This window comes from Salvelinus fontinalis, chromosome 21 (genome assembly GCF_029448725.1).
Source record: "Salvelinus fontinalis isolate EN_2023a chromosome 21, ASM2944872v1, whole genome shotgun sequence".
In the NCBI taxonomy this organism is placed as follows: Eukaryota; Metazoa; Chordata; class Actinopteri; order Salmoniformes; family Salmonidae; genus Salvelinus; species Salvelinus fontinalis.
In genome coordinates, this window is record NC_074685.1 from 4,497,243 (window position 1) to 4,512,201 (window position 14,959).

The 14,959-nt window shown below is 41.6% G+C and overlaps 1 protein-coding gene across 1 annotated transcript in view; it reads left to right on the top strand.

Annotated features, from left to right (window-relative positions):
• LOC129818063 (glutamate receptor ionotropic, NMDA 3A-like) overlaps positions 1-14,959 on the top strand; it is a 119,051-nt gene that overhangs the window by 97,536 nt on the left and 6,556 nt on the right. The window contains exons 5-8 of the mRNA XM_055873606.1: positions 3,668-3,813; positions 7,119-7,234; positions 9,355-9,506; positions 10,428-10,589. Of these exons, the coding sequence (XP_055729581.1) occupies positions 3,668-3,813; positions 7,119-7,234; positions 9,355-9,506; positions 10,428-10,589 (576 nt within the window). The remainder of the gene's footprint in view (positions 1-3,667; positions 3,814-7,118; positions 7,235-9,354; positions 9,507-10,427; positions 10,590-14,959) is intronic.

Here is a 14,959-nt window from a genome sequence, read left to right on the forward strand (position 1 = left end):
GGAGGTCCTAGACCACAGTAACAGTTACAGGAGGTACTAGACCACAGTAACAGTTACAGGAGGTACTAGACCACAGTAACAGTTACAGGAGATACTAGACCACAGTAACAGTTACAGGAGGTACTAGACCACAGTAACAGTTACAGGAGGTATAAGACCACAGTAACAGTTACAGGAGGTACTAGACCACAGTAACGGTTACAGGAGGTAAGAGACCACAGTAACAGTTACAGGAGGTATAAGACCACAGTAACAGTTACAGGAGGTATAAGACCACAGTAACAGTTACAGGAGATACTAGACCACAGTAACAGTTACAGGAGGTACTAGACCACAGTAACAGTTACAGGAGTATTAGACCACAGTAACACTTACAGGAGATACTAGACCACAGTAACAGTTACAGGAGGTTAGAGACCACAGTAACAGTTGCAGGAGGTATTAGACCACAGTAACAGTTACAGGAGGTACTAGACCACAGTAACACTTACAGGAGGTACTAGACCACAGTAACACTTACAGGAGGTACTAGACCACAGTAACAGTTGCAGGAGGTGTTAGACCACAGTAACAGTTACAGGAGGTACTAGACCACAGTAACAGTTACAGGAGGTACTAGACCACAGTAACAGTTACAGGAGGTACTAGACCACAGTAACAGTTACAGGAGGTACTAGCCCACAGTAACAGTTACAGGAGGTACTAGACCACAGTAACAGTTACAGGAGGTGTTAGACCACAGTAACAGTTACAGGAGATACTAGACCACAGTAACAGTTACAGGAGGTACTAGACCATAGTAACATTTACAGGAGTATTAGACCACAGTAACACTTACAGGAGGTTGTAGACCACAGTAACAGTTACAGGAGGTACTAGACCACAGTAACAGTTACAGGAGGTGTTAGACCACAGTAACAGTTACAGGAGATACTAGCCCACAGTAACAGTTACAGGAGGTATTAGACCACAGTAACAGTTACAGGAGGTATTAGACCACAGTAACAGTTACAGGAGTATTAGACCACAGTAACACTTACAGGAGGTAAGAGACCACAGTAACATTTACAGGAGGTCCTAGACCACAGTAACAGTTACAGGAGGTCCTAGACCACAGTAACAATTACAGGAGGTACTAGACCAAAGTAACAGTTACAGGAGTATTAGACCACAGTAACACTTACAGGAGATACTAGACCACAGTAACAGTTACAGGAGGTACTAGACCACAGTAACAGTTACAGGAGGTACTAGACCACAGTAACAGTTACAGGAGGTACTAGACCACAGTAACAGTTACAGGAGGTATTAGACCACAGTAACAGTTACAGGAGGTACTAGACCACAGTAACAGTTACAGGAGGTACTAGACCACAGTAACAGTTACAGGAGGTATCAGACCACAGTAACAGTTACAGGAGATACTAGACCACAGTAACGGTTACAGGAGGTACTAGACCACAGTAACAGTTACAGGAGATACTAGACCACAGTAACAGTTACAGGAGGTACTAGACCACAGTAATGGTTACAGGAGGTACTAGACCACAGTAACGGTTACAGGAGGTACTAGACCACAGTAACAGTTACAGGAGTATTAGACCACAGTAACAGTTACAGGAGGTATTAGACCACAGTAACAGTTACAGGAGGTACTAGACCACAGTAACAGTTACAGGAGGTACTAGACCACAGTAACAGTTACAGGAGGTTAGAGACCACAGTAACAGTTCCAGGAGGTACTAGACCACAGTAACAGTTACAGGAGGTACTAGACCACAGTAACAGTTACAGGAGGTACTAGACCACAGTAACAGTTACAGGAGATACTAGACCACAGTAACAGTTACAGGAGGTACTAGACCACAGTAACAGTTACAGGAGGTAGGAGACCACAGTAACAGTTACAGGAGGTTAGAGACCACAGTAACAGTTACATGAGGTTATAGACCACAGTCACAGGAGGTTTTAGACCACAGTTACAGGGGGTAATAGACCACAGTTACAGGAGATAATATATACCACAGTTACAGGAGGTTAGAGACCACAGTTACAGGATGTTATAGACCACAGTTACAGGGGGTAATAGACCACAGTTACATGAGGTTTAGACCACACTAACAGTTACAGGGGGTAATAGAGCACAGTTACAGGAGGTATGGAGTATAGTTACAGGAGGTAGTAGACCACTAAAACAATTACAGGATGTTTCAGACCACAGTAACAGTTACAGGAGATACTAGACCACAGTAACAGTTACAGGAGATACTAGACCACAGTAACAGTTACAGGAGATACTAGACCACAGTAACAGTTCCAGGAGGTATTAGACCACAGTAACAGTTACAGGAGGTAAGAGACCACAGTAACAGTTCCAGGAGGTATTAGACCACAGTAACAGTTACAGGAGGTAAGAGACCACAGTAACAGTTACAGGAGATACTAGACCACAGTAACAGTTACAGGAGGTACTAGACCACAGTAACGGTTACAGGAGGTACTAGACCACAGTAACGGTTACAGGAGGTCCTAGACCACAGTAACAGTTACAGGAGTATTAGACCACAGTAACAGTTACAGGAGGTATTAGACCACAGTAACAGTTACAGGAGGTACTAGACCACAGTAACAGTTACAGGAGGTACTAGACCACAGTAACAGTTACAGGAGGTTAGAGACCACAGTAACAGTTCCAGGAGGTACTAGACCACAGTAACAGTTACAGGAGGTACTAGACCACAGTAACAGTTACAGGAGGTACTAGACCACAGTAACAGTTACAGGAGATACTAGACCACAGTAACAGTTACAGGAGATACTAGACCACAGTAACAGTTACAGGAGGTTAGAGACCACAGTAACAGTTACAGGAGGTTATAGACCACAGTCACAGGAGGTTTTAGACCACAGTTACAGGGGGTAATAGACCACAGTTACAGGAGATAATATATACCACAGTTACAGGAGGTTAGAGACCACAGTTACAGGATGTTATAGACCACAGTCACAGGAGGTTATAGACCACAGTTACAGGGGGTAATAGACCACAGTTACATGAGGTTTAGACCACACTAACAGTTACAGGGGGTAATAGAGCACAGTTACAGGAGGTATGGAGTATAGTTACAGGAGGTAGTAGACCACTAAAACAATTACAGGATGTTTCAGACCACAGTAACAGTTACAGGAGATACTAGACCACAGTAACAGTTACAGGAGATACTAGACCACAGTAACAGTTCCAGGAGGTATTAGACCACAGTAACAGTTACAGGAGGTAAGAGACCACAGTAACAGTTCCAGGAGGTATTATACCACAGTAACAGTTACAGGAGGTAAGAGACCACAGTAACAGTTACAGGAGATACTAGACCACAGTAACAGTTACAGGAGGTAGGAGATCACAGTTACAGTTACAGGAGGTAGGAGACCACAGTAACAGTTACAGGAGATACTAGACCACAGTAACAGTTACAGGAGGTTATAGACCACAGTAACAGTTCCAGGAGGTTAGAGACCACAGTAACAGTTACAGGAGATACTAGACCACAGTAACAGTTACAGGAGGTTTAGACCACAGTAACAGTTACAGGAGATACTAGACCACAGTAACAGTTACAGGAGGTTAGAGACCACAGTAACAGTTCCGTATTTTCTGTTCCTCCAGCTTCATCACCCGTCACAGGGGTTCCGCTTCGCCACGGTCCGGGAGAGCAGTGCCGAGGATTACCTGAAGAAAAGCTTTCCGGAGATGCATGAATACATGAGACGGTACAACGTACCAGCAACCCCAGGTGGAATAGAACATCTGAAGTGAGTCATGACTATACAATACTGACTCGTCACAGCTTTAACACCGGTACCAAGATTAAACAATACTGGCTTTATACAGGGAGACTTCATAACTGTTCTGAATGTCCCACTCATAATACTCTGCCACATAGGGCTAGATTTAACACGTTCTGTACTGCCATAAAACACCATAATACTCTAGATTTAACACGTTCCGTACTGCCATAAAACACCATAATACTCTAGATTTAACACGTTCCGTACTGCCATAAAACACCATAATACTCTAGATTTAACACGTTCCGTACTGCCATAAAACACCATAATACTCTAGATTTAACACGTTCCGTACTGCCATAAAACACCATAATACTCTAGATTTAACACGTTCCGTACTGCCATAAAACACCATAATACTCTAGATTTAACACGTTCCGTACTGCCATAAAACACCATACTACTCTAGATTTAACACGTTCCGTACTGCCATAAAACACCATAATACTCTAGATTTAACACGTTCCGTACTGCCATAAAACACCATACTACTCTAGATTTAACACGTTCCGTACTGCCATAAAACACCATACTACTCTAGATTTAACACGTTCCGTACTGCAGTAAAACACCATACTACTCTAGATTTAACACGTTCCGTACTGCAGTAAAACACCATACTACTCTAGATTTAACACGTTCCGTACTGCAGTAAAACACCATACTACTCTAGATTTAACACGTTTAATACTGCAGTAAAACACCATACTACTCTAGATTTAACACGTTTAATACTGCAGTAAAACACCATACTACTCTAGATTTAACACGTTTAATACTGCAGTAAAACACCATACTACTCTGCCACACAGGGCTCGATTTAACACGGACAATAACCGGTCAATAGGAAAGTCTCCATCTATTGATAGTATGTGAGTGACAGCGTCAGTGGCTCTGTTCCAGCCTCTCCAGTGACACACGTGTTTGAAACGCAGGTCTACTGGAGGTGCTAGCTATGTATCCTGTTGCCTCCTATATCTGCTACCCAATCTGAAACGGTCTCTCAAGTCATCTCACATCTTCTCTGGAGCAGAGCAGAGTTACTGGAGCAGAGGGCAGGTTGGGTGTGATGACATATACAGTACCAGTCAAAAGTTTGGACACACCTACTCATTCAAGGGTTTTTCTTTATTTGTATTTTTTTATACGTTGTAGAATAATGGTGAAGACATCGAAACTATAACATAACACATATGGAATCATGTAGTAACCAAAAAAGTGTTAAACAAATCAAAATACACATGAAGCTGGTTGAGAGAATGCCAAGAATGTGTAAAGCTGTCATCAAGGCAAACACTTGGCTACTTTGAAGATTCTAAAATCTATTTTGATTTGTTTAACACTTCTTTGGTTACTACATAATTCCATATGTGTTATTTCATCATTTTGATGTCTTCACTACTATTCTACAATGTAGAAAACAGTAAAAATAAAGAAAAACCCTTGAATGAGTAGGTGTGTCCAAACTTTTGACTGGTACTGTACATACCTTTCTCTCTGTGTGGGGGAAGTGAGGAGATGACTGAAGACTTGCACCTGCTCGCCACTGATAAGATCCTTCTGGAACATATTTTGATAAGGAAGTGCACACTGTATCTGCTTGCCTGAGTTTCTTTCAGAGCCAGAGATAGTCCTCCCACATCTTTACTATAGCCAACAATATATGTTAATATGCACTGCATGAAAAAGGGCTTAACATGTGGACGCCTGGAAGTTATAAAAAAATGAAATTGAAAAATAGCTAACGGCAGGCAGCCTAACGATTTAGAGTGTTGGGCCAGTTACCAAAAGGTAGCTGGTTCGAATCCCCGAGCTGACTAGGTGTGTCTGTGCCCTTGAGCAAGGCACTTCACCCTTTTTGCTCCAATAAGTCACTCTGGATAAGAGTGTCTGCTAAATGACAAACATGTAAAATTTTGCATGTCTAACATCAGTAGGTAAGACTCAATCATGGACACTTTTACTGACAGTTGTGGTTGCTTTGTGTGATGTATTGTTGTCTCTACCTTCTTGCCCTTTGTGCTGTTGTTTGTGCCTATAATGCTTGTACCCTGTTTTGTGTTGCTACCATGCTGTCTAATGTTGTGTTGCTACCATGCTGTGTTGTCATGTGTTGCTGCCATGCTATGTTGTCATGTGTTGCTACCATGCGGTGTTGTCATGTGTTGTTACCATGCTATGTTGTCATGTGTTGCTGCCATGTTGTGTTGCTGCCATGCTATGTTGTCATGTGTTGTTACCATGCTATGTTGTCATGTGTTGCTACCATGCTATGTTGTCATGTGTTGCTGCCATGCTATGTTGTCATGTGTTGTTACCATGCTATGTTGTCATGTGTTGCTGCCATGCTATGTTGTCATGTGTTGCTACCATGCTATGTTGTCATGTGTTGCTGCCATGCTATGTTGTCATGTGTTGCTACCATGCTATGTTGTCATGTGTTGCTACCATGCTGTGTTGTCATGTGTTGCTGCCATGCTATGTTGTCATGTGTTGCTGCCATGCTATGTTGTCATGTGTTGCTACCATGCTATGTTGTCATGTGTTGCTACCATGCTATGTTGTCATGTGTTGCTGCCATGCTATGTTGTCATGTGTTGCTGCCATGCTATGTTGTCATGTGTTGCTGCCATGCTATGTTGTCATGTGTTGCTACCATGCTGTGTTGCTATCATGTTGTGTTGCTACCATGTTGTGTTGCTACCATGTTGTGTTGCTACCATGTTGTGTTGCTACCATGCTATGTTGTCATGTGTTGCTACCATGCTATGTTGTCATGTGTTGCTACCATGCGGTGTTGTCATGTGTTGCTGTCATGCGGTGTTGTCATGTGTTGCTGCCATGCTATGTTGTCATGTGTTGCTACCATGCTGTGTTGTTGTCTTATATCTGTCTTTATGTAGTGTTGTGTTGTCTCTCTTGTCGTGATGTGTGTTTTGTCCTATATTTTTATTTAATTTATTTTTAATCCCAGCCCTCATCCCCGCAGGAGACCTTTTGCCTTTTGGTAGGCCGTCATTGTAAATAAGAATGTGTTCTTAACTGACTTACCGAGATAAATAAAGGTTAAATAAAGGTTAAATTAATTAATTTTGTAAAAACAACCTTTCCTGATGTTGATTGTCCATGTTCAAGACTGCATCTCAAATAGCACCCTATATCCTATTGGCCCTGGTCAAAAGTAGTGCACTAAATAGGGACTAAGGTCTCATTGGGTCACAGACAATGTTAGAGAGATGCAATGTATTCAGTAGCAAATGTCTTTTCAGGCACGATCCTCAGCAACTGGATGCTTTCATCATGGACAAGGCCTTACTCGACCACGAGGTGTCTATCGATGCAGAATGCAAGACACTCACCGTGGGGAAACCATTTGCAATTGAAGGCAAGTAGATTGACATGAAACAAAGTGTTCATTCTGTATCCATAATGAAGAGGAACGAGACAGGTATGCCCTCTGTCCCCTCTCCTTTTCGTGCTAGCTATAGAACCGTTGGTAGAAAGGATAAGACAAGGCTATACATTACAGTCGTGGCCAAAAGTTTTGAGAATGACACAAATATTAATTTCCACAAAGTTTGCTGCTTCAGTGTCTAGATATTTTTTGTCAGATGTTACTATGGAATACTGAAGTATAATTACAAGCATTTCATAAGTGTCAAAGGCTTTTATTGATAATTACATGAAGTTGAATCAAAGAGTCAATATTTGCAGTGTTGACCCTTCTTTTCAGGACCTCTGCAATCCGCCCTGGCATGCTGTCCATTAACTTCTGGGCCACATCCTGACTGATGGCAGCCCATTCTTGCATAATCAATGCTTGGAGTTTGTCAGAATTTGTGGGTTTTTGTTTGTCCACCCGCCTTTTGAGGATTGACCACAAGTTCTCAATGGGATTAAGGTCTGGGGAGTTTCCTGGCCATGGACCCAAAATATCGATGTTTTGTTACCTTAGCCACTTAGTTATCACTTGCCTTATGGCAAGGTGCTCCATCATGCTGGAAAAGGCATTGTTCGTCCCCAAACTGTTCCTGGATGGTTGGGAGAAGTTGCTCTCGGAGGATGTGTTGGTACCATTCTTTATTCATGGCTGTGTTCTTAGGCAAAATTGTGAGTGAGCCCACTCCCTTGGCTGAGAAGCAAACCCACACATGAATGGTCTCAGGATGCTTTACTGTTGTCATGACACAGGACTGATGGTAACACTCACCTTGTCTTCTCCGGACAAGCTTTTTTACAGATATCCCAAACAATCAGAAAGGGGATTCATCAGAGAAAATGACTTTACCCCAGTCCTCAGCAGTCCAATCCCTGTAGCTTTTGCAGAATATCAGTCTGTCCCTGACGTTTTTCCTGGAGAGAAGTGGCTTCTTTGCTGTCCCTACTTGACACCAGGCCATCCTCCAAAAGTCTTCGCCTCACTGTGTGTGCAGATGCACTCACACCTGCCTGCTGCCATTCCTGACCAAGCTCTGTACTGGTGGTGCCCCGATCCCGCAGCTGAATCAACTTTAGGAGACGGTCCTGGCGCTTGCTGGACTTTCTTGGGCGCCCTGAAGCCTTCTTCACAACAATTGAACCGCTCTCCTTGAAGTTCTTGATTATCCGATAAATGGTTGATTTAGGTGCAATCTTTCTGGCAGCAATATCCTTGCCTGTGAAGCCCTTTTTGTGCAAAGCAATGATGACGGCACATGTTTCCTTGCAGGTAACCATGATTGACAGAGGAAGAACAATGATTCCAAGCACCACCCTCCTTTTGAAGCTTCCAGTCTGTTATTCAAACTCAATCAACATGACAGAGTGAGCTCCAGCCTTGTCCTCATCAACACTCACACCTGTGTTAACGAGAAAATCACTGACATGATGTCAGCTGGTCCTTTTGTGGCAGAGCTGAAATGCAGTGGAAATGTTTTTGGGGGATTCAGTTCATTTGCATGGCAAAGAGGGTCTTTGCAATTCATCTGATCACTATTCATAACATTCTGGAGTATATGCAAATTGCCATCATACAAACTAAGGCAGCAGACTTTGTGAAAATTAATATTTGTGTCATTCTCAAAAGTTTTGGCCACGACTGTATAATGTAGAACCACTGGTAGAAAGGATAAGACAAGACTATCCATTGTCATATAGATCCTCAGATACAAACAGATAAAGTTATGTACACACATACATGTGAAACACGAGTCTAAGATCACCGAAGTGGATCTGATTGATATGTTTTCTGTCCCTCTGTGTGACTGTGTCTAGTTGTCACTGAAGGCGAGTAGTTTGAGATGAAATAACTGCTATACCCACCCTCCAGAGGAACAAGGTGACCCCTGTCCTGTCTCCTCTTCACACCGCTGTAGTACTGCTGGTGTCTTTGTTCGTTCCCACTTCCCAGGTTATGGCATCGGCCTGCTGTGTTGTCTAAGTCATTCTGTGTGTGTATCTGTTCCCAGGTTATGGCATCGGCCTGCTGTGTTGTCTAAGTCATTCTGTGTGTGTATCTGTTCCCAGGTTATGGCATCGGCCTGCGTCAGAACTCTCCCCTGACCTCTAACATCTCAGAGCTGGTGAGCCAGTACAAGTCAGACGGCTTCATAGACATGCTGCATGATAAGTGGTACAAGGTGGTGCCCTGTGGGAAACGGAGCTTCGCAGTCACAGAGGTAATGTACGTCATAATACTTCAGTCACAGCGGTAATGTACATCATACTAATTCAGTCACAGCGGTAATGTACATCATACTAATTCAGTCACAGAGGTAATGTACATCATACTACTTCAATCAGTCACAGAGGTAATGTACATCATACTAATTCAGTCACAGTGGTAATGTACATCATACTAATTCAATCAGTCACAGAGGTAATGTACATCATACTAATTCAGTCACAGTGGTAATGTACATCATACTAATTCAGTCACAGAGGTAATGTACATCATACTACTTCAATCAGTCACAGAGGTAATGTACTGTACATCATACTACTTCAATCAGTCACAGAGGTAATGTACATCATACTACTTCAGTCACAGCGGTAATGTACATCATACTAATTCAATCAGTCACAGCGGTAATGTACATCATACTAATTCAGTCACAGCGGTAATGTACATCATACTACTTCAGTCACAGTGGTAATGTACATCATACTACTTCAGTCACAGCGGTAATGTACTGTACATCATACTACTTCAATCAGTCACAGAGGTAATATACATCACTCTACTTCAATCAGTCACAGAGGTAATGTACATCATACTACTTCAGTCACAACGGTAATGTACATCATACTACTTCAATACTAATACTGATGTACTACATCACAATGCTAAATCATCTCTATTCTGTGTTTTTCAAAAAGTCTTAATGATGTTCATTATAAATTACACAAGCTTGTCGCTGCAACAGAAGATACAACTGCCCATTTGTTTATCTTCAATAAGCTTCCATAAATAACGTGTGAACTATTTCAGTTTGATTCAAGGGAAATGTACAAATGATTAACTTATTGATATGCTGAACTCACAGTATACAGTACAAACTGTGTTTTATATCCTGTGTGTTTGTCTCTGCTCTCTCCAGACCCTACAGATGGGCATTAAGCATTTCTCAGGCCTGTTCTTGATGCTGTGTGTCGGGTTGGTTCTGTCTCTCCTCACCACCCTGGCTGAACACATCATCTACCGCTTTGTCATACCCAGAGTCAAGGACCCCAAGTTCAAGTACTGGCTGCATACTAGTCAGGTAACTAACTATCACTATGTTAACTGGCTGCAAACTAGTCAGGTAACTAACTTAACTATCACTATGTTAACTGGCTGCATACTAGTCAGGTAACTAACTTAACTATCACTATGTTAACTGGCTGCATACTAGTCAGGTAACTAACTTAACTATCACTATGTTAACTGGCTGCATACTAGTCAGGTAACTAACTAACTATCACTACGTTAACTGGCTGCATACTAGTCAGGTAACTAACTATCACTATGTTAACTGGCTGCATACTAGTCAGGTAACTAACTTAACTATCACTATGTTAACTGGCTGCATACTAGTCAGGTAACTAACTTAACTATCACTATGTTAACTGGCTGCTTACTAGTCAGGTAACTAACTATCACTATGTTAACTGGCTGCATACTAGTCAGGTAACTAACTATCACTATGTTAACTGGCTGCATACTAGTCAGGTAACTAACTTAACTATCACTATGTTAACTGGCTGCATACTAGTCAGGTAACTAACTATCACTATGTTAACTGGCTGCATACTAGTCAGGTAACTAACTTAACTATCACTACGTTAACTGGCTGCATACTAGTCAGGTAACTAACTTAACTATCACTATGTTAACTGGCTGCATACTAGTCAGGTAACTAACTATCACTATGTTAACTGGCTGCATACTAGTCAGGTAACTAACTATCACTATGTTAACTGGCTGCATACTAGTCAGGTAACTAACTATCACTATGTTAACTGGCTGCATACTAGTCAGGTAACTAACTTAACTATCACTATGTTAACTGGCTGCATACTAGTCAGGTAACTAACTTAACTATCACTATGTTAACTGGCTGCAAACTAGTCAGGTAACTAACTTAACTATCACTATGTTAACTGGCTGCATACTAGTCAGGTAACTAACTTAACTATCACTATGTTAACTGGCTGCATACTAGTCAGGTAACTAACTATCACTATGTTAACTGGCTGCTTACTAGTCAGGTAACTAACTAGCACTATGTTAACTGGCTGCATACTAGTCAGGTAACTAACTATCACTATGTTAACTGGCTGCATACTAGTCAGGTAACTAACTTAACTATCACTATGTTAACTGGCTGCATACTAGTCAGGTAACTAACTTAACTATCACTATGTTAACTGGCTGCATACTAGTCAGGTAACTAACTTAACTATCACTACGTTAACTGGCTGCATACTAGTCAGGTAACTAACTTAACTATCACTATGTTAACTGGCTGCATACTAGTCCGGTAACTAATTAACTATCACTATGTTAACTGGCTGCATACTAGTCAGGTAACTAACTTAACTATCACTATGTTAACTGGCTGCAAACTAGTCAGGTAACTAACTTAACTATCACTATGTTAACTGGCTGCATACTAGTCAGGTAACTAACTTAACTATCACTATGTTAACTGGCTGCATACTAGTCAGGTAACTAACTATCACTATGTTAACTGGCTGCTTACTAGTCAGGTAACTAACTATCACTATGTTAACTGGCTGCATACTAGTCAGGTAACTAACTTAACTATCACTATGTTAACTGGCTGCATACTAGTCAGGTAACTAACTATCACTATGTTAACTGGCTGCATACTAGTCAGGTAACTAACTTAACTATCACTATGTTAACTGGCTGCATACTAGTCAGGTAACTAACTTAACTATCACTATGTTAACTGGCTGCATACTAGTCAGGTAACTAACTATCACTATGTTAACTGGCTGCATACTAGTCAGGTAACTAACTTAACTATCACTATGTTAACTGGCTGCTTACTAGTCAGGTAACTAACTATCACTATGTTAACTGGCTGCATACTAGTCAGGTAACTAACTTAACTATCACTATGTTAACTGGCTGCATACTAGTCAGGTAACTAACTTAACTATCACTATGTTAACTGGCTGCATACTAGTCAGGTAACTAACTTAACTATCACTATGTTAACTGGCTGCATACTAGTCAGGTAACTAACTTAACTATCACTATGTTAACTGGCTGCATACTAGTCAGGTAACTAACTTAACTATCACTATGTTAACTGGCTGCATACTAGTCAGGTAACTAACTTAACTATCACTATGTTAACTGGCTGCATACTAGTCAGGTAACTAACTTAACTATCACTATGTTAACTGGCTGCATACTAGTCAGGTAACTAACTAACTATCACTATGTTAACTGGCTGCATACTAGTCAGGTAACTAACTTAACTATCACTATGTTAACTGGCTGCATACTAGTCAGGTAACTAACTTAACTATCACTATGTTAACTGGCTGCATACTAGTCAGGTAACTAACTTAACTATCACTATGTTAACTGGCTGCATACTAGTCAGGTAACTAACTAACTATCACTATGTTAACTGGCTGCATACTAGTCAGGTAACTAACTTAACTATCACTATGTTAACTGGCTGCATACTAGTCAGGTAACTAACTTAACTATCACCATGTTAATTGGCTTCATACTAGTCAGGTAACTAACTTAACTATCACCATGTTAATTGGCTTCATACTAGTCAGGTAACTAACTTAACTATCGCCATCTTTACTGGTTTAATACTACTCAGGTGTGTTAACTAGTACTGGCTGCATACTAGACAGGTAATTTATTTAACTAACGTCATGAGTCAGGTATGTTTACTAGCTTCATACTTGTCAGGTATGTTTACTAGCTTCATACTTGTCAGTTATGTTTACTAGCTTCATACTTGTCAGGTATGTTTACTAGCTTCATACTTGTTAGGTAGATAAGGTAACTATCAACTGTCTTTATTAGCTCCCGAGTGCCGAGGCTTTACCCACTTTTAGTTACAGTTGTAACAAGTGTCCAAGTAGGCTACTTTGGCTATTTGATCATAATGTAGGCCTTCCAGAGTGGCATCTCATAACATTTTAACATGAAAATAGCTGTTGTATCGTTCACCCTACGGCAGCAGCCAATGTGTGGTGTTTAATGTAGGCCTACATTCCTTGAGATTTAAAAAAAACAACATGCAGGGCTTGACATGAACCTGTTTATCCACTTGTCCTTCAGACAAGGAGGTGATTGAAAATGTTGCTGTTTGATGCAAGAAACCACTTTACAAAATAAAATTGATTATTTTTCCCAATACCATTATTACAGAGAATGAGACAAGTTATGCTACCTTCTGCCAATTGGCTACTTAGCTTATTCAACACTGTCTCAAATTACAACACTGCCCCTTTAAGAGAAAAAAAAGCTATTTACCTGACTCGCTTTTCAAAGATGTCTAGAAATGTAGACGTTTTGTGCTCGTAGGAAGCAATCACTCCCTTATCTATAACTGGACTAATAACTCACTAACTAGCAAATAATATGAACAAAATGTACCCAGGCTGCTACACGCAGCTCTCACTATGATCTCAAAACAAGTGCATCTACTCACGACCGCTCATGCTGTAAACACAGTCCAGTTCTAAGTGGATGGAACAGATCCATATATGGCAATGGTCTATTTGCATATAGGCTTACTGCAGCTCTGATTGGATATGGTGGTCTGAGTAGAGTCCTGCATGTCAATGCTAAAAAAAAATGTTTTGCATACTAAATCTTGCATAGATCAATTTGTTTCGGTATGTTACGATCACAATTAGCACAGTAAAGGGAAATATTGATAGTGTTAACTAACAAGGAAACCTGAGTGAATTCCAATCTCGTGCTTCTCTCCGTGGGCTGATAGTACTTCTCTCCGTGGGCTGATAGTACTTCTCTCCGTGGGCTGATAGTACTTCTCTCCGTGGGCTGATAGTACTTCTCTCCGTGGGCTGATAGTACTTCTCTCCGTGGGCTGATAGTACTTCTCTCCGTGGGCTGATAGTACTTCTCTCTGTGGGCTGATAGTACTTCTCTCCGTGGGCTGATAGTACTTCTCTCCGTGGGCTGATAGTACTTCTCTCCGTGGGCTGATAGTACTTCTCTCCGTGGGCTGATAGTACTTCTCTCCGTGGGCTGATAGTACTTCTCTCCGTGGGCTGATAGTACTTCTCTCCGTGGGCTGATAGTACTTCTCTCCGTGGGCTGATAGTACTTCTCTCCGTGGGCTGATAGTACTTCTCTCCGTGGGCTGATAGTACTTCTCTCCGTGGGCTGATAGTACTTCTCTCCGTGGGCTGATAGTACTTCTCTCCGTGGGCTGATAGTACTTCTCTCCGTGGGCTGATAGTACTTCTCTCCGTGGGCTGATAGTACTTCTCTCCGTGGGCTGATAGCACTTCTCTCCGTGGGCTGATAGCACTTCTCTCCGTGGGCTGATAGCACTTCTCTCCGTGGGCTGATAGCACTTCTCTCCGTGGGCTGATAGCACTTCTCTCCGTGGGCTGA